The sequence below is a fragment of the Equus asinus genome, chromosome 1 (genome assembly GCF_041296235.1).
Source record: "Equus asinus isolate D_3611 breed Donkey chromosome 1, EquAss-T2T_v2, whole genome shotgun sequence".
Taxonomy (NCBI): domain Eukaryota; kingdom Metazoa; phylum Chordata; class Mammalia; order Perissodactyla; family Equidae; genus Equus; species Equus asinus.
The window spans coordinates 109,953,231-109,974,746 of NC_091790.1; the positions used below are offsets into that span (position 1 = coordinate 109,953,231).

The 21,516-nt window shown below is 53.6% G+C and overlaps 1 protein-coding gene across 8 annotated transcripts in view; it reads left to right on the forward strand.

The window, feature by feature from the left end:
* The window catches only part of ATXN7L1 (ataxin 7 like 1), a 220,861-nt gene that overhangs the window by 61,162 nt on the left and 138,183 nt on the right, over positions 1-21,516 (forward strand). For all 8 annotated transcript variants that reach the window (XM_014831849.3, XM_044769764.2, XM_044769770.2 and 5 more), the window contains one exon: positions 20,898-21,002. In XM_014831849.3, the coding sequence (XP_014687335.1) occupies positions 20,898-21,002 (105 nt within the window). The remainder of the gene's footprint in view (positions 1-20,897; positions 21,003-21,516) is intronic.

Below are 21,516 nucleotides of genomic sequence, written 5' to 3' on the forward strand. Positions count from 1 at the left end.
ACATTTTAGGTGCTGATTTTTCTCGTGTCCTAGAGATGCTTCTAATTAGGCGATGCTTCCGTCCCCTAATGGTTCACCCCAGAGAGTGGGTTTGGACCGGAGGACGGAGCGATTTGGTCACCTTATCAAAGTGCCACTGATCAGGTTAGCTTTCTTGGGGACTGCTTCATTTTTACGCCTCCCTGGGAAGGGGAGTAGCGAGCTCCGTGCTCCATGGAGCTGGAGATCGCTGGCTTTTGCAGAGTCTCCCGAAGGAGCTCCTCTAGCACCTTTGATGCAGTGCTGCCTCGAAGCCTTTGCAGTGGTGCTCGCTGAAGAGATGATCTCCTTCCTTTCGCATCAGTGGAAAAACACTAGGCTGGGGACAATATGGCAGAAGCATGCTACTCCGTCACCTCGTCCCCAAATAACCTGGCACCTGCCAGAGGCTGCCCGCCGGCTGGGGGCAGGCCCACCGTGCATCCCAGAGGGAAGGTACGGGGAACACTGTCCCTTTTCCCGCCCCCTCTAAGAGCACCGGGACCCTCCAGGCCAAGACTGTATGGCATTCTTGGGGTGGTTCTTCCATTGCTGAAGGAGTTGTGGACACTCGAGATGCATGAATTCACCTCCACTTCTTCGGGGCTGCAAGGAAAAGCTAGTTTGGGCCTTCTTCCCGGGCTTGTATCAGTCAGCTGTTGCTGCAAAACCATCTACCCCAAGCTTGATAGCTTAAGACAATAAACCTCATCCGTCATGATTCTGTGGGTCACCAGGGTGGTTCTTGCGGTGTGGACAGCTCAGCTGGGCTGGATGGTCTAGGATGGCCTCACTCACCCGTCTGGTGAGCAACCTGGACAGCCACCGCTCATCCCACGCTGTGGCCGGCCAGCTGGTGCTTCTTCACCTGAGGTGCCAGGGTTCCACAGAGAAGCAAGAGAGGGAACACAAACCCCAGTGCACAAGTACTTTATACGTCTCTGCTTTGCTGTTGTCTTGTTGGCCAAAGCAAGTCACATGACTGACCCCAGCATCAGGGCGGGAGGGGAGCACCCAAGGGCGCGGATCTGGGGAAGAGTCAACAAATCGGGGGTCCTTCCTGCCATGATCTGCCCCAGGAGTGGCGGGTGGAAGGCGTGTCCTATTCTGTCCCTCAGTGGGAGGGTGTGGGGTCACCAGGAGGCGGCTCCTTCAAGGGGAACATAAATGGGAAAGGCTCTTTCAAAGCGAGGGAGGATGGTGTCATTTGACACACATGGGTTCAAATGCCACCCCCCACTTCCTGGCGGTGTGACTGACTCCAGGCAGGTAACGTTGCTTCTCCCGGGCCCAGTTCCTCCCGGTAAGCTGGGCCTGGGCCAGCCTCACTCCCAAGGTTCTTCTGAAGGCAGAGCGAGGCGCTGTTTCTGAAGCAGCACCGTGTCTGGCATATGATCTGCACCCAGTGCTGCCTGCTGTCCTTGCGGGGTCAGCGGAAGGCCACTGTGGTGGCAGCTTGGGCAGAGAGGGTGGCCGAGGGGTCTCCCATGCACAGGAGGCTCGGCTGAGCCCCAGACTGCAACACTCCCAGGCCCCGGGAGCCCAGGCAAAGAGGGCTCCCTGGGCTTCTTGCAGACGAAAACCTTGTTCAAATATTTGTTGTTTAAAATCAAAACAAACTAATCACCCTTCCTTGGGGCTCATGCCCCAGCAGTGACCACTTGGCTTCCACACCCCACCTTGTCCCGAGAACAGCTTTTGCTCCTCCTCGTCAGAGGCGATGCACGCTCTGCAGCGTTTTCTTGCCTGATGTCCCTGTGCCCTGGACTCCGGGGCCATGTCCTCCTTGGCGCCTCCTCGTGATTCACCTCCCGCCTCTCTGAGTGTTCCTTCTCAGCTTCCTGCACGGGCCCCTTTCCCTCCTCTTGTCCTTTCCTGGTTGATGTTCCCCAAGTTCCATATCTGGGGGGGCTTAAACGGCAGAAGGTCATTTCTCATAGTTCTAGAGGCTGGCAGCCCGAGATCAGAGTGTCAGCACGGTTGGTTCCTGGTGAGAACGTCTCCAAAACCCATCACACTGGGGGTTAGGGCTTCAACCTGTGACCTTGGGGGGCACAGTTCGGTGTGTAGCAACTCCTGCCCGCCCGCTGTATGCCAGCCACCTTCCCCTCCCCCAGCAGCCGAAGGCAGAAAGCTGCAAGTTGTTTCCCACAGTGGCTCAGTGCTCACTGTCTCTCGGGCCCTTTGTCCTCTCTGCCCCTGCAGCCACTGCCCCCAGGTGAGACAGCACCGCTGTCCCCACAGACCTCTGCAGCGGCCTTCTCCTCTCCAGGCTTGTCCTGGGAAGCTCGGCGTTGCCTCCAAACGAACACGCCACCTCTGCTCTCTACACTCTCCTCACATGCACATGCACACAGTATAGTCCGGCTCCCCGCCTCTCGGGCCCCTGCGCCTGCCCTCTTTCCCGGCATCCTTGTTCTCTGCTGCACTGAGCTACCTGCAGTACCCAGACAGGCCGTCTCACTCCTCTGCTGTCCCCTTCCCAGGGGCACTTCTCCACCCAAGACTGCTGGAGACCCTCGCTCATCTGTCAGGACCCAGCTCTGGGGTCCTCCTGGTGAAGCCTGCCAGCCCTCCACAGCAGCACGAGCCCTCCCTCTTTGGTACCCTGTGCACACCATTTATCATGTGCCTTCATGTCTTGTGGGCCTCTTTCCCTTAAGGGTCTGAGCTCCTTGAGGGCAGGAATTATCTTATTCATTTCTCTGTACCCCAGTGCCTGTCGTGTAGTCAATGACAAGTACATGTTGAATGAATAGATGGATGAGTGAATGGATGGATGGATGAATGGATAGATGGGTGGATGGATGGATGAATGAATGGATGGATGGATGGATGGATGGATGGATGAATGAATGGATGGATGGATGGATGGATGGATGAATGGATAGATGGGTGGATGGATGGATGGATGGATGGATGAATGGATGGATGGATGGATGGATGGATGGATGGATGGATGAATGGATGGGTGGATGGATGGATGAATGAATGGGTGGATGAATGAATGGATGGGTGAGTGGCTGAGGGCAGTGGGTGAGTCCAACAATCTCTTTCCTGCACTGATTCACCTCAGATGCCCCATTGGCACAGGGGCCATCAGCTGCCAGCCTACACCGGGGAGGATGGGTGTTCCCCTTGCCACCCCACAGCACCAGGGCCCCGCACACCCTCTCCCCTTCCCCATGCACCACCCTCTGGAGCAAGCCCCTTGCCCCTGGGCCTGACTTCATTCCTCCCCCTCCAGCTCCCTTGCCCATGTGCCTGTGCGCTTGGTCCTCACCTCACTTTGGCGCCGTCCCATTCTCTGGCCGGCACATTGTGGCCCTTTATTATATCAGCGCATGCCACTGTCTGGCTCAGTCTCCATTTTAACCACATGTGTTTTCCTAGCCACACCTCATCGTGGGCAGGAGCTTCTGTTTCTGCCGCTTCTCTGCTTCCTTGGTCCGCGGACATTTGGTGAAGGCTACTCCACAGGTCTTCATTCGTAGCTGACCTCAGAGTCCCTGCCACTTCCCCACAGTCTCCTTGTCCCCGAGCTGCCATCCTCTTTGGAAAGGCAGAAGGGCCTAGGGGTGAAGCGTCAGCAGATCAGCGTTCCCATTTTGGCTCCATCACTCCCCAGCTGTGAGACTGGGAGCACGTAGCCCACCCTCTGGGAGCTTCCATTTCCTCGTCTATGAGATGGAGAGACCGTCACCCCTGCAGGTTCCTGTGAGGTTAATGAAGCCGTCAGTGTACAGCCCTTAGCACAGTGCCTGGCAGGGAGGAAATACTCATAGCTGTTGGCTGCTGTGAGCGATGTCGTTTTCGATAATATTGTTTTATCAGTAGGACTTCCCCTTCAGGGTCTAGCAAAGACCAGCCCCGGCTGGCACCTGACGCGTGGACCACGTGTTTGCAGAAACGTCAGCCTGGCGTGCAGGTGGCCTCACAGGTGGCCCCTGAAATTCTGCCTCTTCCTTGTAGCTGGAGTCAGACGCTCATTTCCTCTGGGATGGGGGGAGAAGGGAGCATTTCCGTTGATCTCCAACGGGAGCACCCGTCCTCTCTGAACGTGACCACAGTGTGAATGTTCCCCTGGACAGGGTGTGCTGTGCTGGCTCTTCACCTGCACACGTGAGCACCTGGACGGCCGGGCACGGGCGTCCCCCTTCACCAGGCCTCTTCAGAGAGAAGGCAGCCAGGCCACTCCTGGGCGTTCACGTCAGGGGTCCAGGGCGTGCTCTTTCCGGCTTGCGGTGGTCTCAGTGTGGCTGTCACTCGTCTTGCAGGGCTTCCCCTCAGTGAGGGAAAGGCAGCCTGAGGGACCTGACAGGGCGTCAATAGGCATTTTTATAGGAAGGGACCTTTGGGCGTGTGTAGGTCAACGCTGGATTAAACAGCTCCATCGAAATCACCTGGGAAGCTTTGTCCAAAATTCAGATTCCTGGGACTCCCTGCCAGAATTTCTGATTCAGTCCGTCTGGCTGGAACTAAGGAATCTGTCCTTGAAAAGCTCCTGAGAGGGGGCCGGCCCGGTGGCGCAGCGGTTAAGTTCGCACGTTCCGCCTCTCGGCGCCCGGGGTTCGCTGTTTCGGATCCCAGGTGCGGACATGGCACTGCTTGGCAGCCATGCTGTGGTAGGCGTCCCACGTATAAACTAGAGGAAGATGGGCACGGATGTTAGCTCAGAGCCAGGCTTCCTCAGCAAAAAGAGGAGGACTGGCAGTAGTTAGCTGAGAGCTAATCTTCCTCAAAAAAAACCAAAAAACAAACAAACAAAAAAAGCTCCTGAGAGATTCTGCCGCTCAGCGAGGTGCGGAACCACAAATCTGGTCCCATTGCCTCGTTTCACCAGCAGGGGCCGGGGTGCGCTGGGGACCCAGACAGGTCTCCAGCCTTGACACGCTAGTGACAGAGGCTGGAGGCACCCAGACACTGCTCAGGCCCTGCCTTCTCACAACAGCCAGAGCTGTCCCCCCAAACCAGATGGGATCCGCATCGCTGGGATAAAGGCCACAGCAGGCACTGACTCAGAGGATGCCAGCAGCCCCTGGTCCCACGAGAGCTGAGGAGGGAGCTGGGGCAGAGAAGAGGGACTCTGGCCGTTCCGTAGAAAGGCCTGGGGCTTGAACACACGTATGCCGTCTGCCTCCACCCACGCCCGCTCCAGCTGCCCTGACCATGTAGGGGCATCTACAACCCACCATCACTGGTACTCGGAGAGTGCAGTCTGTGACCTGCCTTGGGGTCCTGTTAAGGGTCCACATCTGCATTGGCTGGATGGTGACCCGACTGGATGGATTTGATGCCCAGGGTGGAAAGTAGAGTTGGGACATGGTCTACGTTTACCAGTACAGACGCCCCCAACCCCTGAATACATTGACTACGTTTGTCTTCTGAGCTGAGCATCTGGCCCTTCTAGAAAAATGAGGCTCTCCAAAGATACCCAGCCCTGCAGTTTACACGGAGAAGCCTCTAGAACAGCAGGCGCACACGCCACGGAGCTAGGCTGTGCATCTGGATCGAAAACAGAAGACAAAGCTCCGTGAGCTCTGGGCGGCCTTGGAGGGGGAGAGCTGTGCCGACTGCTGGAGGGAGCCTCCCACCACCAGGAACCGAGGCCCCAGAGCCGCAGTCCCTTTGGGAGAGCGTCTTCCTAAAGCCGCTGCCCCCATGGCTGCAGATGGCGTCTGTGCCCCAGAGGCCAGCTGCAGGCCTGGGGACGGAAAGAGAAGGCGGCTGTGCGGCCGGGCGGTTGCTGGTAGTATTCCAGGAAGGTGGATCTTATTTTTTTTTCTGGTAAGTGAGAGGCATTTTGATGGTGCTATGAAACAGCTTCCCCAGGCATGCAGACCTTAAGTAAATAAAAGCACAAAAATAGATTTTTCAAACCGTGTCCTTCCAGAGCGTAGTAGGATTTACTGAGAAATTGGATTGAGTTCTCCCTGACGCACCTGCCTGCAGAGTGGAGGAATGCAAAGGAAAAGCTTACGCTTCCCCAGCCGTACCTGCTGAAACGGGGCTGACAGCAGGGCTTATGGCTCTTAATGGGTCACCCTTTGAAAGGCGTTGGGAGTGTCTGAACAGCAGGCTGGGGACTGGGGCTAAAGCTCAGCTGGGCCACCCCTGTCCCTGAACCCCACTCCCAGGGAGGAGAGAGAGATTTGCTGCAGAACCCCTGCCCTGTAGATTGGTTTCCTGCAGGTGGGAGGGCCACCATCCCTGCTGTGGGCAGCTCTCAGGAGAACAGCGTTGTTTTTCCAGTGGTCACGAGGCCCTTGATACCCACTTGGGTCTCAAGAATGCAATTCGTCAGATGGCCAGCCCCGAGCTGGGGTTTAGGGTGTGACCACAGCACACAAAGGGGGTTTTCTCCTGAGCCAAGCCACGAGGACTAACACACCGGAACATCCCTAGCATCTTATTTTAGGTAAGTCCTCAGAAACCAGGCTTTAACTGGCCCTAAACCATCCAAGGACCTAAATATAGTGCCCTGGGCCGTGTTCCAGACTTGGGTTCCAGCACAGAACCTTATTATGGATCACAACCCGTGGTGTGCTAGAATACCAGCTCTCGGAACAAATTTTAAGGCCTCAATCTATAGTGTTCGCCAATTTCCGAGGTGTGAATACTCCCAACGTGGTGAATTTCAGATGACGGACGTAAAGCCTCTAAATGTGGAGTTGGGAAGAGAGGCGCACGCTTGCCTTTGGTGGGCAGTTCAAGTTGGCTCCAGCTCACCACTGAACTGAGTCTCCGACTCGCACATCCAGAGAGCCTACAAGTAGAGGTTCCTAAGAGGGACACGCTGACCGCACACCAGAGGCTCCCGCAGTGGCACCCCTACGTGGACAGAACACTCTTCCCCCTTGGCCAACAGATTCTCTTAACCAGCAAGAGGTGCCGCGTCGCCAGACTAACACAGCGATGTGCCAGCAGGTGTCAAATGACCAGGTGTCTCCATGTTTGTTGCTGCCAGGATAGGACAGTGATGGGGCAATTTTAGAGGTTATCGCATCTCTTAGGGGAGCTTTTTAAAGTCATCCACCTGGACTCCACCCCAGAGAATCTCACCCCTTCGATCTGGGATGGGGGCCGGACGTCTGCATTTGGCCCCCAAATTGCAGGTTGTGTTCATGCTTTGAGAAACCCTCGTTTGCTGCTTACTCACCCTGTGGCGTCCGTGGCTGAAAGTTCAACATCTGGTGGCTTTTCGTATAGTAATTTCACCCTCAACGCTCTCTGTTTGGCTCCACTGAAACACGGCTATTTTCTTAAAGTCCTGCCATGCGAAATTTCATTCCGAATCAGAATAACAGCTCACGTTTGTTGAGAGCTTGCCAAGCGCCAGACATCGGACGTGTGCTCCCCCATCTCATCCTGACAACTCCCCGTTATTACCCTCCCCATCTTATAGAGGAGGGAACTGAGGCCCAGAGAGATTTCCCAAGGAAGTGGTGCTGGGGTTCAGGTCCAGGCCGTCTGACTTGGAACCTGCATCCGGAGCGTGATGCCGAGCCGCCTCTGTGAAACTGTCCTGCCCTGAGGCCTGGGCTTTTGACTTAGCTGGTTCCAGCGAAAGTGTGGTTCAACTTCGTGGGCATTTAAATAAGTGCTGTAAGATGCTGGCGCCAGCATAAGCGATCTCTCTTCATCCTCGCAGCAACCTCATGGGGACGGTATGGCTCCTATTTTCCAGAAGAAGAAAGGCAACCCAGAGAGGTTCTGTGGCTCGCCCACTGTCACACAGCCAGCTAGCAACATGGCAGGAACTTGTTGCTCATCCCAGTACCCCATCGTTCAGTCTCCTGGACAATGACGGAGAAAGGGCTGGTTGTCTCTGCGGGAATCCAAGAAGGCTGCCTGGAGGAGGTTGCACTAAAGCTGGCCTAAGGATGTTGGACTTCAGAGTGTGGAGGGAGGGTGAAGAAGGGGCGGTGGTGGAGGCTCAACCTGGGAGCCAGGGAAGGGCCAGATCCCCAAGCCTCGTGAAGCTCACTCAGAGTCTCGCTTTTCTCCTCGGGCACAGAACTAGCTTCATGCTTGACTTGTGCTTGAAGACTCTGATTTTTCTCCTCCAGCTGGTCGATCCTGTTTTCCATTGCATTAAAACGGCTTTCTGTAATCCTCGCTGTGGGGGATTTTCCTTCCTGGCCCTCTGTGCTCAGAGGCTGCCGGCTTTACTCACCAGCCCGTCAGAGTGGTTGCCAGGTGTGTGTGGCTGGTTGGAGGAGCCTGGAGGTGGTGAGTTCCTCAGGCGCTTCTTCTTGTTTTCTTGGAGCAAAGGTACATTTCTGTCTTCCACAAGCAGCAGTGCAATGACAGGCCCCGCTGGAGCGGCTCTGACTCCCCTGTAAGCACCCCGACCCTAGGGGAATGCCTGAGGCTATCTGTCAGCGATTCCTGCAGTCTGCTGTCCCACTGGCCTGAGCACTTTGGACAATGGATCCCGGGGACATCAGGCAGTTCTTGCCACTGCCCTCTGGCTATGCCAAGTGGACGCATCTCATGACAGAGCCAAATGGCACATTTACCTCTGAGCTCTGGCAGCGCCGTTGGGGTGATCACTGTAACCGTGAAGAGCACATGTGGGCTCAACAGCCTTGACAAATGGCCCTCTGAAAAAAAAATGTTGCAGTCGCTTTGCCGGTTATGGATAAACCACAGCCAGAGCCAGCTCTGGCCTTGCTTTGTGCTCAGAGCCACCGACACGTGCCACACGATCCAGGGGTCTCTTGCTCTAGACCTCTGAAAGGGAATCAGCTCACCCTTGCCATGGGACTCATCGCGACCGCCAGGCTCTGGCCCGTTGTTCCTGGCCACAGTCTGAGGGATCCTGAGCGTGTCCGCCTGCTTCACCCCTGAATCCGCAAGCTGAGCACTGATGGAGCCCACAGCTGCCAGGGGTGGGATGTCTGAAACGATGGGGCGCTTTCTGGAGAGGGCTTTGTCTTACCCCTCTGGTCTCCACCACATGCCCTGGAGGGCTTTAGTACAGTAACCTGATAGCTGACACCTACCACGGTCCAGTCTCATGAAGGCCTCTTTCTGTGCCTTCAAAAATGTCACATTTCCTGCATTCACGAGGCACTGCTGGAGGGCCTCCTCGTGGACTCTGCGTTCAGGGTGGTCCAGCAACCTGTCATCCCGGAAGTCTCCCAGACTGCCGTGTTGGGACTGGGGGAGCATCTCTGTGGTAGGCGCAGCCTGGCCCCTCCAGCCCATTTCTGAATTAAAATCTCTAAGTGGTGATGGACGGCCTGGTGAGAAGTGCATCTTTCATCATTGTCCTGGTCTTAGCAGTGCTGCAGAAGCCCTCAGTATGGCATGGGTTTGACTCCACACACAGCGGGGGTACCCCAGCCCCAGCCTGTTCCTTTGCCCCGGGCTCTCTATCTTGTTTCCATCAACATAGAATGAAAGCCTCTCAGCGTGTGAATCTCAAGAAGCAAGATGGCGGACATCAAGTTCTTCAGTGCGCCTCAGAGCAGCCGTTTTTTAAGCCTAAAGTCTATGTAATGTTCAGAGAGAAGGCTGAATTCGGTTGCCTACAAGGAGAACTTCAATTCAGTCTTCTGCTTAGCCCCTGCTGCGTGATTGGAACTGTGCTAGGGGTGGGAAGACAAAGCAACGCGTGAGGCTTGGTCTGTGTTCTCCTGTAGTTTAGAACGCAGCCTTGAAAACCAACGGATATTTTTTGCTGATGTCTAGGTTTCATTTTTTCTTTTATTTTCTTCTTTTTTTAATTTTTATTTTTTTAAAGCCATTTCTCACTCTCGTCACCCAAAAATGTAGCATTTGTTGTAGCAATAAAACAGGCTGAGACTGAGTTAGGTCCACCTCAGGACCACAGTGCTCGAATAATATAATGCTTCCTGTGAAAGAGAGAGAGATGATAGAGATAGATAGAAAGATAGATAGGAAGAGGTGGAGATGATAGATAGAGAGATAGTGAAGCTGGGTACCTGAGGGTTGCTGTAGACACTCAAACGGAACACGGTTGCCTTTTGACCTTGTTATAAGTCTTGTCAATTTGCTGTTTTCTTGTGTAACTGGAGGGATGACAGGAGTCTCAAGGATTTGTGAGTTTGTTTTGCAGAAGAAAGAGAATGCCTTCAAGGAGGTTGCAATCACCAGATGGCCAGTCCCCAGCAGCCCAGGGGCTTATTGGGAGTGACTCCTTTGTTTCCCCAGAGCTCCTCTTGCCAAGCCCCTTAGCTCCATAAAACTCCTCTGCTTGTGAAGGCGGATTTGAGGGAACCCATGCTCCCACCTTCTCATTTTGGCCAATTCGAATAAACCTTTCTCCATCTCCAAGCACTGGTGTCTCAGTGTTTGTCTTGCTGTGCATCGGGCACAGGAACTTGAGATTAAGAAGTCTGTCATCAATAGGATAGATAGAGACGAGAGAGATAGAAGAGAGAGAGATTAGATAGATAGACAAGGTAGATAGATGAGACAGAGGTGGATGATAGCTAGATTAAGATAAGATAGCCAGCCCTCACTAACTCCCCTTAAGAGTAAACCACTCCAATTTTGTGCTCTATTTACCTTTTCCAGGGATTTCCTTTGTAACACGGATGTGGCATCCTCCCCCTCCTCCCCTCTTCCTGGTCCGTTCTTCTCCTGACACACTCCCTGTGGGATCAGTCATCATAATTAAGAGCCAGAAGGAATTAGTTGGTCCATTCTCCAGTCTCAGATTGCCACAACGAGAAAGTGGGCTGTCCTATGTGAAAAGACACTGCAGGAGATGTTTCCATTGATTGCCCCTTGACCCATTTAAGTTGTTCTTAATAGCACTTTTCTGTTCAATCTGAAAATTCTCTTTGAGCATAACCTATCTTGTAAGGAAAAGGGTCATATGTGGGTCCCCAAGCTCACTGCCCTCTCCCCTGAAGATCCCTCTTAGGTAGGGAGTGGAAAGAGGGAAGGCACCACAGACTGGGCAGGAGACCCACTCTGGACCCAAGAGATGTCCCAGGACAAAGGTAGGGGGAGTCACCCCAGAATCCACCGGAAACTGGCCTCACAAAGAAAAGCTCTTAAATTTCTCTGACCGGGGAGGCTCAGGGTGGGAAAAGCTTATTTCAAACAAAGAAACAAAGCAAGGCCTACTGAAGAAGAACTGAGAAAAAATGCCCAGGGGCCCTATCAATGTTGTGAAAATAAATATTATCTCAACTATAAGCCTCAAGTTGAAAATAATGAGGGCATAAAGATTTAAGCGAACATTGAAACATTTAAAGGTCCCAAGTGGGAGGACCAGAGAGGGCGGGGAGCTGGTAATGACCTGGGACCACTCCGCATCATTCCTAGGCCCCTCTCCTTATCTGCTCTTTAAATGCCACTAGGCATGAAGGCCGGAAGAGTGGATGAGAATTTCCCCACCAGGTTGATGCTTCTTTTCTCTCTCTGATTAGTCATGGTGAACTCTACAATTTTTACCTTCAGGCCCTTGATTAAATATGCTGGACCCATCCTTGTCTTCTACACAGAACTCTTCCCTAGCTGTGCCCGGGGCACGGGCCGACTTGGTGAGGGGGAAGTGGGGCTGTCCTTCCTGTCCGTGCAGCTGATCTCTAAGCCCGAGCAACACTTGCTGTAAGAATAGCTTTAGCCAGGATACCTTATCAGGACTCAGCGCCCTGCCAAAGTGGTCACATGCTCCTCGTCTGTCCTGAGGGCCAGAGGTGGGGATGTCAGGCTGGAAGCCACCAGCTGACCTGGCTGGAGTGATGGACCAGGATGCTTGTGACTGAACAGGGAGGAGCTGAGGGTCCCTGCAGTGGCATGAGAGAGTCAGGGCCAGGTTTGTATCCCCGGGAACATTCTTAGGGACAAATTGTTGGCATTGTTGCCTAGGCCAGGCAGAGGCAAAAGGGAGGCTTTGCAAAATGATTCTCTTGGCTCCCAGGGTCGTCGCTGCCCAGCCAGCCAGTCAGGTCCTCTGACAGGTTGGGCTCCGAAGGCCCAGTGTGCTGGGGGCTGAGCCTGGCTGCTGTGCTGGGCCAGTGTCGGACAGGACAGAGCTGAAGCAGGAAGGGGTGGGAGACATCTAAGTCTTCCAGGCCCTGGATCACTCACTGTCTTGATGCACAGGACATCTTGCAGGCCCAGAGTGAGGAAGGAGAAGATGGGACCAGAGGGAGCATCCAGAAAACACTCCTAACGCCACCCAAACCCTGGCTCTGAGGGGGCCGTCGCTGGGGGCGGGGCAGGATCAGCAGGTTTGCCAGAGGAGGAAGGACCCAACCCTTATGAGCTTGGCCCCGTAGGGATAGGAATTAACCACTTCTGCTCCGCTGGCACGCCTGGAGCCTGCCTCCCTCTTAGGTTCCCTCACGTGTCTTTGAGGAGCTCAAAGAATGAACAAAGAGACATCGTTACTGACCTTGTAAGCTTGGATAGCAACATAGATATGAGGGCAATTTGTTATCATTTTCACAACTTCCCCCTTTGAGAGAAAAGGAAATGGAGGGGCATGGAAAGTAACTCAACTTCCTGGGAACTTCAGCCTAGTTACCTTACTAACAGTTATTACGCAGCTGCCGTGTGCCAGGCCGGTTGGCTGTGGAGACATAAACGGCAATAAATCTTGATGCCCAGCTTCAAGAGGATCCCAGTGTGGTGCGAGCGGTGTAAACCACTCTCCAGGATAGGTAGCATTGGGAGAACTGAGGGCGCGGGGAGGGAGTGGCGGGGAGGGGGAGAGAGGGAGGGAGGGAGGGGAGGAGGTGGGAGGCTGGTTCTGCCTGGGCTCTGCTTCTCCTCTGGGAAGCAAAGAAGGTTCCCCTCAAAGAAGGCTTCCCAGAGGAGGGGACGGGTGAACTGGAGAGACAGGAAGAAGACCATAGATAGTAAAGCATTCTACCTTTTACATCCTTACTTACTGTGCACCAGCCCCTTCACAAATATGTCCTTGAGTTAACTCTGGGCTGTGGTCACCTCCTGGGTCCGGCCGTGTACCATCTCTCTTCCTTCGTTGTGCTGCAGGATAGGAGTTCTGCTGGGGCTGAGTGGAAGCCGGAGAAGAAGCTGGTGAGAGGGGCCTGCCTGAGGCCTCAGGGAGCACCCCAGGGTCCCAGTACAGCCCCCCTTGCCTCAGTCCACCGTGAGGGCATGACTGCCAAGCCCTCTCCTGAGGAAAGAGGTATTAGGCTCTCTGGTGTGGCCAGGTTGGCTGGTTGGGGTTGTGGCTTGGTTGGGCTGGGGATCAGGAGGGAATGGTTCATGCAGCATAATGGGGAGCTTCTACCTGCTACGGGGCCTACCTCCTGGCTCCATCCTTGCACGAGGGTGCCTTCCGCTGGCCAGACCAACGGGAGGCATGTGGCCTTGGTAAAGCTCCTCTCCCACCCACCCTCCCTCGAGGATGCTGGAGAGCTCACCTCGCTTGCTTTTCTAGTCCTCGTGTTTCAGTTTCCGTTTCCAGATTTCGTTGTTTCCGAAGCTCTCACAGTCAGGCCCTGGGTTTGCAGAGATCTGAAAAAATGGAAAGTGACCGCATTTTTTTGCGTTTTCCCAGAGGGGAGCTCAATGTTCTGCTGGGGCAGTGGGGATATCGGGTGTGAGGTTGTTGCTTTGAAAACCCCCAGTTGTTGTGTTCCCTGAATTTAAGGAGGTTTTGGAGCTGGGGAACAAATAGAATCACACAGTCGGAGCAAAGGAGAAACGTTTCTTATATCCCCTCAAGCTTTGCATTTGACATAAGTGATTAGAATGCAGCTGAAAACTCCACCAGCAGAGAGAGGAGACAGGTTAATGAAGACTGTAGCAGGAGCGTATCAAGACTGATGGGGAAAGGCAGGCTCTTGGGATAGCCTCTCCGGGTGTGAGAGGTGCTCCTCCTGAGGTGGCCGCATTCTTGCAGGTGCCCTCTGTGTCCAGGTGGGGATGTGCTTAGGGGAAGCCGTGTGTGTCCTTGAACCGCGCTGACTGTCTTTCCCCATCGTCTCCCCCGTGTGAGTTGATGTAAGTGGAGGCCCACAGATCAAAACCAGGGCCAGCCACCAGCTCATCTGTCTCATAGTTTTTCAGGGAAGTCCAGTGGCATCTGGAGCTCTAGCCATCATCACAGCATTGTCACATCCTCAGGTCCCACTCACGTCTGTGTGTCCAGTCACCCCCCCCTACAGGCAGAGGCAGGGCTCACGGCTACCTTCCTAGAAAGGGCTTGTGTGTTGAAATTCCATAAATACAATCTCAGTTTTTTTCCATTCCAGTATTTTCTTAGCGTCAGTTAAGAAGGGGAGCATAATTTTTAAATTGTATGAAATTGTCATTCTACTAGAGTATTGTGGGGTATGCTACCTTGACGTTTTTCTAATTCCTAGAGCAGCTGGGGTGGTTTCGTAGCCCTGGAAAATACTTTTGGGGAAACCTAAGGCCATTTTCTGGGGCTTTATTTATTTTTTGCAGACACTAAAATTCGAAGTTGTCCGTTTTGCTGTCTTCCTTTGCCTGCGGTCGGAGCTGTTCCACTGCCTTAGAAGCAAGTCTGCTGCTTGCGGCTTCTCCAGGCAGCTGGGCTTTGCTCAGCGTTCCCACTTGCAGAAGGAAGGAATCAAGCCTCACTCGCTCGTTCTTAAGTTTTTCATCCTTTGAGCTCTCACCAGTTGTTGCTTCCTGATGTCAAAGTCTCAGGCTTTGGAAGGTGTCCAGGGGCGAACTCAAAAGCACACTGCCTCTGGTTTGATCCTGAATCCACAAAACCAGCTGTCTTCCCATCTTAGAAACAAGGCCTGTGCAAGTCATGAATTGGAAGTGTCACCCTGCCTTTTCCTTAACTGCAGCCATTTTCAGAAAGTGAATGCGGGATATAAACTAGAGTTTCCGCACAGGCAGGACTTTGCTTATCAAAAGTGTTCCCCTCTGAAGGCTGTTTGTCTTGAATAAGATGCTGCGCCCATTCTACCCGTTTCTTTTTCAATATTGACTTAGGAAACAGTTAAGCAGCGACACCAGGAACTCAGCGTTGTTATTTTACTTTCGTGGAAACCATTCTCTTGTCCTAAACCTTGTCTCTCCATCCATCACAGCTGGGCTCCACGCCCTCCGTCCCTCCTGTGCCATCTGGGAGAGGCGAGGAGCAGAGGGGCGGGAGGGAGGGGGCGTTCAGGCGAGGTGGCGCTGTGAGAGCCAGACGAAGGCCCTGCTGGAAGCATTAGTGCCATCAGGAAGCAGGCCGAGGATGCCAGACGAAGTGGATGACGTGAATGCGGTTGACAATGGGCTCTGCCACCACTGAGCGTTGTACCAGAGGCTGAGTCAGAGAAGTGGACTACCATCTGCTTCCAGTAGGGGTACTGAGAACAGCCTGCGTGATAAATTTGGGCGCAGCATTAGTGCAATGCTGTGAGCCTAATCTTTGAATAATCTCCATGAGTAACACTTGACGAGTAAGCATGAAGCTGACAGACACTGGAAAGACCTCCAGTAACTTCATTCTCTCCTCCCACTCCCCCTACTCTCTCCCTCCTTCTCGCCACCAGACCCTGGACAAGCTGTAGCCTTTATGCACAAGTGCTTGGGTTAATCGTACCATAACCATAACTTTATATTGCTGTAGTTTCCTCCCGAGTTCACAAAAGCCTTTCTCCATCCCAGGGTGGCAGATGATGAAGATAATTTTCTTCATTTTTACAACTAGGGAAATTGACCCAGGGAAGGGTGATGCCAGAGTGGGTGCTAGTCAGCCGTGTGCTGGTAAAACTTTTAACAACCAAACTCTCCGCCTTGGTTTGTAGTGGATGCTGGATCCCCCCCACGGCTGATTCAAGCCACGAACGTGCCTCACTGAGTGCTGGGTCAGGAAGGGACACTGTCAGCTCTGGTGAGCTGGTCCAGCAGGCTCCAGCGTATAGCTGGCACTCGGGATGTGGTTCAAGGCTTCTGACTCCCAGGTGACCACCGAGGCCCAGCTCAGACCTCCATAAATCCCCAGTCAGCTCTGCCCCTGACTCACTGGATTGCCTTGAAGACTGTTTTTCAAACTTTGATTTGTGACCCATTGAAGGGTCCTGAAATTAATTTAGAACAGACGTAGAACAGAATAGTAGAGAATATATCAGAGTGTAACATACACGTTCCAAGGATAGATGATAGAGGGTTAGATGGATGGGTGAATGGATGGATGGATATGTGGATAGTAGATTGGGGTCAAAAACAGAAAAATACTGGCCTAGAAGCAAGTATACCTCTATTTCCCCCAAGGGAGCTTGCTCCCTCCGTGCCTATGGCCAGGCCAGGAGGATGACTAAGGTTGCCTCTGTGATAATGCCATGGTGGTGCTGGCACCCTATAGTTGATCCATTTGCAGGGGCAAAATGGGCCAAAAAGACAGGTTTGGCTTTGTCTGTTTGGGAGGTGGTTGACCACTGTGTTTGAAACTGGGCAAAGTCTCATCATCTTTGTGCACGTTTTCTCAGGAACCAACCACAGCCTAGAGAGAGAGGCCTCCCGGTGGCTCTCAGCCCTCATCTGTCCACACACATGTGCCAGTGTGCACATGCACACACAGGAAATTGTGCAGGTCGGAGGGACCCCCAGGCTTCCCGGGATGGTCGTGGGGGAGAGTCAAAGAATGTGTTTCCTGGAGCAGGGACTCTCCCACTGGAGAGAGAAGTAGTTTGTTTTGAAAAATAAGGGAGATGACCTTGCTTCAAGCTTTCTCCACACTCCCTCCCAAATGCCTGGTGGAAGAAAATACAAGGCCAGGCAGCTTTTGCGAGCCTTCACAGCAACCCCATGAGGCAGGAACTGCTGGCCCCACTTCATAGATGAGGAACCTGATGCCCAGAAAGTTTGGGCCTTCCCTGAGTTCGCACAGCAATGAGCACTGTGCTCGAAACTCCTCCTCTGACCCCAGACCTGTGCTCAGATGAGCAGCTCCCATGGACCCTTGCGACAGCCCTTAGTCATCCGGGCAACCCTTCCAAACTGGTTTCTTCATCTGCAAAATGGCATCTTGCTCTGTTATGAAAGAAGCAGCCTTTGGCTACGGAGGGAACATTGGCTTTAGAGGCAGTGTCCTGGAATCTCATCCAGCTTTACCAGGCACTGTCGTGGAATCTCAAGCAAATTACTTTACCTTGGTTTTGTTGCCTGGAAAGTGAAGATGATGGCAACTCCGTAGGTTAATCATGAGGATTAACTAAGATGATGATGGAACAAAGTCCAGAAGGATATGTATTCAGACGTCAACAGTGGTCATCACTACAAGGCATTGTTACAAGCGGTTTCACTTTTCCCTTTTTTCCCATCCTTATTGGGTGGTGCACTGCTAAATGATTAACAACTGGGCTCTCCAAAAGAAAAGACCTGATTTGTAGTGCTTGCCCATTTCCGTGGTATAAACACTCCCGGGATGTCTGATTTCAAGCTACCCCCGTGCGATCTCTGCACAGGGAGCTGGGAAGACACACGCACAGGTGGCTCTTGCATGCTGCTACAAGCCCGCTTCAACACGCCCATGTTTTTGCTGGTAACTGCACACTGAATGTTTTAGTTGGGTGGCAAATTGAGAGAAAGAGAATTAATTCACAGACTACCTGGCGTTGTGCCCCACGGAATAGTTTTCAATTCTCCCCATCTTTCCTCCCTCCTCCCTGAGCAGACCGTGCACTGACCGTGGTCGCCCGACCACGTGTCGTGCTGGTCTTGCGAGAGTCCAGGCGCCCTTAGCTTGCTCCCCATCTGCCGGCTCTCAGAACCTGGGCAGCCTGTGGAGGAGATTCCAAGGTCAGACCACCGAGGAATGATCAAGCAGGCAAGCTGGTCCTCTCACTTTCTGCAGGAGACACGCACAGCGGCCACGTGCAAGGTTGTAGCCGCACTGGAGGAAACCAAGACAAGGACAGTGGGGTGAAGGGCCTGAACCGGAACACCCCCCAGGTGGCCAGTCTCTGGCTAGCCTAACCCTTGCCTTCAACTCTCAACTTAAGAGGTGGGGCTGGGGGCGAGGCAGGCTCTTACAGATTCCTGAAGGAATGCGGAAGAAGTGGGACATCCAGCCGAGTCCTGACAGGCCTCTGACGGGTCATCAGTCTGGCACAACGCAGCTGCAGAGCCACATGGCCCACACTCTGCCGTCCCAGCTCCCGCAAACGGTGCAGTTTCTGGCACAGAGTAGGTGCTCAAGAAATTTTAGTTGCTGCTTGTTTTTTTCAATTTTTTTTTTTTTGATTAATGAATTGCTTTCCTTCCTTTATAGCTTGATCTGTTGCAGAAAGGATGTGAGGCAGCTCCATAAACGCTCGTGGAATAAATAAATGTCTTAGCCCTCGCCGGCTTCTAGTTTCACATGTTCCTAGATAGAAAAATGTGACTAAATCTAAACGGGAGGCGAAGTGTTCGCGAAGGTGCCAGTGACTTCTTTTTAATTTCTTCTGTCTTTTCTGTATTTTTCAGATGTATCTTTAAAGAACCTGGGTCACTTTTGTTATTGAAAATAAGGATATATGTTATAAAAGTAAATAAAAAATAGAACAGGAGTGGTGTGAGCAGTTGAGGACTGAGACGCTGCTCAAGGGTCTGGAACTCGGTGGGTGGGCCCAGCCTGGGCCTCCTGACTGGTCAAGATTCTTGTCACAGCCCCCTCTCCCCACCCTCACCCCCCCACCCCCCCCCACCCACCAGGTGCTGACTAATAATGCTCCCCTCCGGTGACAAGGCTTAGTCAGAAGTGGAAATAGAGGCGAGTCCTAGAGAGGGGAAATAACAGGCCACACCCGGGGCCACCGACACATAAAAAATGCACTGGGCCTGTGTGCCCGCCCTGCCCCGTCACCCACTGTGGGGACAGCAACAGCAGGGTCCTCAGGCCCCGGGCACGTGAGCCCGTGGGGGAGAAGTGGACCCACCCTTCCATCACAGGCCTCCTCCAGGGGGTCTCTGCTGCTGGCCGGCTGACAGCAGGCATGCCCTGAGGGGAGGGCACAGAGCCTTTGCTGGGGTATAGATGAGCCGTTCTCACAGCAAGAGGAACTGTGCTCTTCCCTGTGGCCCCGCCCTGCAGCTGGGGAAGCGTCCTGGGTTTGCTGGGTTTCATTAAGGACACAGGCTGACTCTAGAAAATGAGGGTGAAGGGGCTGGGGAGAGGAAGTTGAGGAGGTGTCGACAGAAAGCATTTTCCTGCATATTGTGTCTCTTGGTTCCTCCATCACCCCATCAGTGGTCATGAGCACCCAGCTCTCAGAGCCCAGGGGACTCTAGAGCTCAGAAGAGGCGGCCGAGGTGCCCCCCGGGACCTGCCTCCATCCTCTGGTGCACAAGGAGCTGTGACCACGGGGTCCTCAGCACTGCCCTTTTTTTTTTCCTCCAGCAGCTCTTAGAGATGTAATTCACGTATCACACAAGTCACCCACACAATTCACAGTTCAGCGGTTTGTAGTGTATTCACAGCGTTGTGCAACCATCGCCACTCTCAATCTTGGAACGTTTTTATTACCCCAAAAAGAAACCCTGCACCTTTTAGCAGTCACCCCCCAGTTCCCTCCAGCCCCACAGCCCAAGGCCAGCACTCATCTACTTTCTGCCTCTGTAGCTTTGCCTGTTCTGGGACTTTCATGCAAATGGATTCAGACACGGTGTGGGCTTTTGTGTCTGGCTCCTCCACTTAGCATCATGTTTTCAAGGTTCACCCATGTTGTGGCGGGTATCGACACTTCATTCCTTTTCGTGGCTAAATAGTGTTCCATTGCCTGGTTGTACCACATTTTGTTTATCCATTCAGTGGTTAATGGATATCTGGGTTGTTTCCACTTTGGGGCTATTGTGAATACTAATGCTATGAACATGTGTGTACAACGTTTTGGGTAGACATACACGTTCATATCTCTTAGCTATGGGCCACGTAACTGGTCTTTCAACAGCGTATATCTGATCATGTCACTTCTTTGCTTAAAAACCTTCAGTAGCTTCCCAATGTTCTTAACATCAGGGTCACAATGCTTACCTCAGGCCACAAGGCTTTTGTCTTCCAGGCTTTCCCCTTGTTCTTCTGTTCCAGTCAGAGGCTCCTCCCACATACAGAAGCTCCTTCCTTGACTGACCTGGAACTTTCCTCTCCCTCCCCTGGCTCTCTGTTTATCTAACCCCAACTCATCCTAAGGTCTCAGCTGAAATGCCCCCTCCTCAGGGCAGCCACTTCAATACCTCAGACAGGTGAGGTCCACACACTCTCAGGGGACCCTCCATCTCCTCCTCAGTGCGTACCACAGTGACAACGAATGACGACTTGTATGGTTACCTGCTTGGCGTTTCTTTCTTCTGCCCCGCTGAGTTCCAGGAGAGCAGGGCCCTGGTTCTCATCCAGCAGTTACCTCGGCACAGGTCCTGGCACCCCTGGGCACTTGGTAACTGTTTGCCAAGTGAAGAATGGATCAGGCTGGCAGCAGATGAGCCACTTGTCTGCGCACTTCCTTGACCTGGCATGTCCCTCTGGTGTTGGGGAAACCCAGGCAGACGCCTCCTCTCTCCCCAGGCCTCCTCGCCCCTCACTCACCTGGGCGACCTCAGCTTTAGTGGAAATGGGTTTGGGAGAGTTCCCGCCATCGTAAAATAGCTAGAACCTCACTGGGTCGCAGCTCACACTGGGGCTGCCTCTCAGGACGGGCGGTCCCCATGGCACGAGACCCAGGGCAGCCCCCAGCCCCACTGCCTGCACCCACAGCCGGAGCAGCCCGTCTGCAGGGTGGGCTGAGGAGGGAGTCCCCGAGGCAGTCTCATCTCTGGGTGCTGGGGAGCTGCGTGCGTTAGGACAAACCACGTTCCCTCCAGGAAAGATGATTACCTTCCCACCTGTCCTCGAGGAAATTCCAAGAAGAGACGGCACCCCTTCTGAGACCTGCTTGCTTTTTCAAAGACACCTGTTTTCGTTTCCCCCGCAGATATGCACTTGTTTGGCCATTACCCGGCGCACGACGACTTCTATCTCGTGGTGTGCAGTGCCTGTCACCAGGTCGTCAAGCCGCAGGTGTTCCAGTCGCACTGCGGTAAGTGGACTCCTGCACACGTTTGCGGCCGCCACTCCGGGGACGGCCACCTCCCCCTTAGCTCCCGGGCGGGGCTGGCCCTGTGTGTGTCTTAGCCTGAGGCTGTGGGTGAATTCTTCCTGGGGCTCTGCCTCTGCTCCCCGGGGAACTCTGTAGGAGCTGGAGTGCTTCTGCCAACTGCTCGGTCCTGTCAGAATAGACGAGAGAAAACCTACGACTTGGTTAGATGGATGGAACTAGAGTGAAACCATTGCCCAACCTTTTGGTGGCCTCCACAGGTGACAAAGGGGAGGGAGAGCGATGGCCTGAGGATTCGCTCCCGCAGCCTGGCATTCGTCCCCCTGAAAGAGAGGGCCAGACGAGGTCTCCCTGGATTTACACAGAGGAGGGGCAGGGACCGAGGGCAGCCCAGCGTGGAGTCAGCAAGGTGCTGCCTCCAGCAAATGCCTGTAGTCAAGCCTTGGCTTCAGCTTCTCTTTTTCCAGGAATCATCCTCATTAATAAAGGCCAGATG